Source organism: Acanthisitta chloris, unplaced genomic scaffold, assembly GCF_000695815.1.
Source record: "Acanthisitta chloris isolate BGI_N310 unplaced genomic scaffold, ASM69581v1 scaffold19031, whole genome shotgun sequence".
Lineage (NCBI taxonomy): Eukaryota > Metazoa > Chordata > Aves > Passeriformes > Acanthisittidae > Acanthisitta > Acanthisitta chloris.
The window spans coordinates 1-4008 of NW_008656694.1; the positions used below are offsets into that span (position 1 = coordinate 1).

The 4008-nt window shown below is 60.3% G+C and overlaps 1 protein-coding gene across 1 annotated transcript in view; it reads left to right on the forward strand.

Annotated features, from left to right (window-relative positions):
• Positions 1 to 3: 3 nt before the first annotated feature.
• Positions 4 to 4008, forward strand: part of INPPL1 (inositol polyphosphate phosphatase-like 1) — a gene marked incomplete at both ends in the record, with an annotated part of 4280 nt that continues 275 nt past the window's right edge. Inside the window, 16 exons of the mRNA XM_009084438.1 lie at positions 4 to 33; positions 215 to 365; positions 563 to 669; positions 909 to 1011; positions 1094 to 1290; positions 1591 to 1708; positions 2192 to 2288; positions 2380 to 2518; positions 2599 to 2698; positions 2782 to 2870; positions 2947 to 3028; positions 3110 to 3199; positions 3313 to 3426; positions 3520 to 3608; positions 3705 to 3792; positions 3875 to 4008. The exon at positions 3875 to 4008 is cut by the window's right edge and continues 1 nt beyond it. Of these exons, the coding sequence (XP_009082686.1) occupies positions 4 to 33; positions 215 to 365; positions 563 to 669; positions 909 to 1011; positions 1094 to 1290; positions 1591 to 1708; positions 2192 to 2288; positions 2380 to 2518; positions 2599 to 2698; positions 2782 to 2870; positions 2947 to 3028; positions 3110 to 3199; positions 3313 to 3426; positions 3520 to 3608; positions 3705 to 3792; positions 3875 to 4008 (1728 nt within the window). The remainder of the gene's footprint in view (positions 34 to 214; positions 366 to 562; positions 670 to 908; positions 1012 to 1093; positions 1291 to 1590; positions 1709 to 2191; positions 2289 to 2379; positions 2519 to 2598; positions 2699 to 2781; positions 2871 to 2946; positions 3029 to 3109; positions 3200 to 3312; positions 3427 to 3519; positions 3609 to 3704; positions 3793 to 3874) is intronic.

Here is a 4008-nt window from a genome sequence, read left to right on the forward strand (position 1 = left end):
AAGGCCAAGAGCATCCCAGTGCAGACCTTTGAGGTGAGCCCTACCCCACCCACCCCCTCTCCCCTGGTTTTGGAGTTTTGGGAGGGTTTCAACATCAGCTAAACACATCTGGTGTAACACTGAGGGCACAGACCTCTCAGTGCCCCAGTGGGAGGGTGGGTGCCAGCTGGGGGGCTAGGGAGTGTCCCCCCCTCATCCCAGTGTCTCCTGGCAGGTGAAGCTGGATGTCACCCTGGGGGATCTGACGAAGATCGGGAAGTCGCAGAAGTACACGCTGAGTGTGGATGTGGAGGGAGGGAAGCTGGTGGTTCTGAAGAAGCAGAAAGACTCCCAGGAGGACTGGAATACATTCACCCATGACAAGAGTGAGTGGGGGTTCACCTGGGGGATCCCCTGCACCCCTGGGACTGCCTTCGTGCTGAGGAGCATTGCCATGAGACTCAGTGGTGGGCTGGGAGCTGTGTGGTGTCCCCATCCTAGGGGTCCCCCAAAGTGTGGGTTTGGGGAGTTCCAGCACCCAGCTGGCACTGAGCATCACCCCAGCTCTCCCTGCTCCCTCCAGTCCGGCAGCTGATCAAGTCTCAGCGGGTGCAGAACAAACTGGGCATCGTTTTTGAGAAGGAAAAGGATAGAACACAACGGAAAGACTTTGTTTTCATCAGTGCTCGGGTGCGTAATGCTCTGTCAGGGCAGGGGTGGAGGCAGGGGGTCTTCTTGTGGGCAGGATTAATCCCTGGGCTCTGGTAGGGCTCAGGGGCAGGTGCTGGGTGCCAGTGCCTGACAGCTGGGGGATGCCTCTGGGGTTGTCCCCTGTGCCCAGGGGATGCCAAGATTGGCTGAGCTGAAGTAGGGGACTGGAGGGGGTTATGGGGAGCCCCTCTGCCTCCCCTCAGTGTCCTTCCCTGCAGAAGCGGGAGGCTTTCTGTCAGCTCCTGCAGCTGATGAAGAACAAGCATTCCCACCAGGATGAGCCTGACATGATCTCCATCTTCATTGGCACCTGGAACATGGGTGAGCGTGCCCAGGGTGAGCTGAGACCTCCCCTCAATGCCAAGGCCTTGGATCCCCCCTAACCATGCCACCCCCTCTGCAGGCAGCGTTCCTCCCCCCAAGAACATCACATCGTGGTTCACCTCCAAGGGGTTGGGCAAGACTCTGGATGAGGTGACGATGGCCATCCCCCATGACATCTACGTCTTTGGCACCCAGGAGAATTCCCTGGGAGACAAGGAGTGGGTGGACTTCCTGCGCTCCGTCCTCAAGGACTTCACGGAGATTGAGTACCGCCCGGTAGGAACCAGGGGCTCTGGGGAATCCTGGAGGCCACAGGGTGTAGGCACCAGTGGGTGGTGGATGTGGGTGATGCTCTGTTCTCTGGCTCAGTGACACCGGGGGTTTGGAGATGCGCTCACGGTGCTGGGTGGCTCTGGGTGCTGGTGGTAGTGGGATTCCTTGGGGAACAGCCCTTGGTGGGAGAGGCGTGGGTGAAGGAGCAGTGAGCACTCCCTGTGGATGCAACCGAGGGCCCCCCGAGCCCAGGGGGGCCCCCAGTGTGTGCTGGCAGGGGACTGAGAGTGCTGGGGTCTGCAGGTGGCCATGCAGTCCCTGTGGAACATCAAGGTGGTGGTGTTGGTGAAGCCAGAGCATGAGAACCGCATCAGTCACGTCAGCACCTCCAGCGTCAAGACAGGGATTGCCAACACCCTGGGTAGGGGCATGGGGGGACATGGGGTGTGTGCTGCACCGGGGGTGTCCTAGGGGATCTGTGTTGCAGTGGGGGTGGTCCTGATGTTGCACGTGTCACACAAGAAGGTGTCCTGGAGCATGTGTGTTGCTTGAGGAGGGGTCTCAGCATGTGTGCCTTGCACGAGGAGGCATCCTGGTGTGCGTGCATTGCATGGGGAGGGATCCCAGTGTGTGTGTGGCACAAGGAGAGGCCCTGGTGTGCGTGTGTTGCACAGGGAGGGGTCCTGGGGCACATGTATTGCACGAGGAGGAGTCTGGACATGTGTGCTTTGGATGAGGGGAGCTGTGGGTGCATGCCAAGCTGCAGGTGTCCATACTGGCTGGCTGGGTGGGGACTGTGCCCTGTCACCATGACCTGAGGCAAGCTGAGTGCCCATCCCCCAGGGTGGGGGATCACCCCCCCGACCCAGCTGGACCCCCATCCCATGTGACTGTGTCCCTGCAGGGAACAAGGGTGCTGTGGGTGTCTCCTTCATGTTCAATGGCACCTCCTTTGGCTTTGTCAACTGCCACCTCACCTCCGGCAATGAGAAGACGGCACGGTGAGCACCCCCATACCAGGAGGGGCTGTCGGGGGCTGCTGCCCCCGTCCCTGTCCCTGTGACAACCCTATCCCTGTGTTCCCTGCTTCAGGAGGAACCAGAACTACCTGGACATCCTGCGCCTGCTTTCTCTGGGGGACAAGCAGCTGAGCTCCTTTGACATCTCCCTCCGCTTCACCCACCTCTTCTGGTTCGGAGACCTCAATTACCGCCTGGACATGGATATCCAGGTCAGGGGAGGGAGGTGGGGGATGAGGGGGGGTCAGAGTGTGTCCCCCCCAGCCCAGTGCCAGCCCCCTCTGTTCTGCAGGAGATCCTCAACTACATCAGCCGCAAGGAGCTGGAGCCACTGCTGAAGGTAGATCAGCTCAACCTGGAGAAGGAGAAGCACAAAGTGTTCCTGCGCTTTGGTGAGGGCTGGGGGGGCTCTAGGAGGGTTTGGGGCGTCAGACCCCTGCTGCGGGACTGTCTTGACCCACTGTTGTCTGTGCAGGTGAGGAGGAGATCACCTTCCCCCCCACCTACCGCTATGAGCGAGGCTCCCGAGACACCTACGTCTGGCACAAGCAGAAGCCCACGGGGGTAGGTGCCAGGGGGATTGAGGGCATGGTGGGGGGAACCCCAACATGAACCCCCACCCACTCCCCATCTCTGCCAGGTGCGTACCAACGTGCCATCCTGGTGTGACCGCATCCTCTGGAAATCCTACCCCGAGACTCATGTCAACTGCAACGCTTATGGTGAGCAGTGTAACCCCTCAACATCCCCTTCTGGGGACAGTTCCCCCATCCTGACCCCACCCCTATCCCTGCTGACTGCAGGATGCACGGATGACATAGTCACCAGTGATCACTCGCCCGTCTTCGGCTCCTTCGAGGTGGGGGTGACATCCCAGTTCGTCTCCAAAAAAGGTGCCTGTGCCCGAGGGGACACCTCATTGTCCCCCTCCCTGCCGCGGGTCCAATCTCTCCCTCGAGATGGGGAGGTCTTAGGGAGGTTCCAATGCCTTGCCTCTCCATTGGAGGGCTTTCCAAGTCCTCAGAGCAGGCGTACATCGAGTTCGAGAGCATCGAGGCCATTGTGAAGACATCCAGTCGCACCAAATTCTTCATCGAGTTCTATTCCACCTGCCTGGAAGGTGATGTCTGGGACAGCAGTGGGAAGTTCTGGGGGGCTTGGAGGAGTCCAGAGGGCCTGACAGGTGTCATCTCATGTCTCCTCACCACCACAGAGTTCAAGAAGAGCTTTGAGAATGACAGCCAGAGCAGTGACAATATCAACTTCCTCAAGGTGCAGTGGTCATCCCGGCAGCTGCCCACGGTGAGGAGGGGCTGGGGGCTGGCAGGGTGGGCACTGGGGGAGGATGGAGTCAGGCAGACCCCCCTCAATGCCCGCACTCAATCCCTTTGCCCACAGCTGAAGCCCATCCTCTCTGAGATCGAGTACCTGCAGGACCAGCACCTCCTGCTCACTGTCAAATCCCTCGACGGCTACGAGTCCTATGGTGAGTGTCCAGACTGGCAGCGCACCGGCACCGGGGGGTCCATGGGGGTGCAGCCCCCCGACCCCCCCACTGTCACTCACAGGGGAGTGTGTCATTGCCCTGAAGTCGATGATTGGCAGCACAGCACAGCAGTTCCTCACCTACCTGTCCCACCGCGGCGAGGAGACCGGCAACATCCGTGGCTCCATGAAGGTCCGGGTGCCTGCTGAGCGCCTG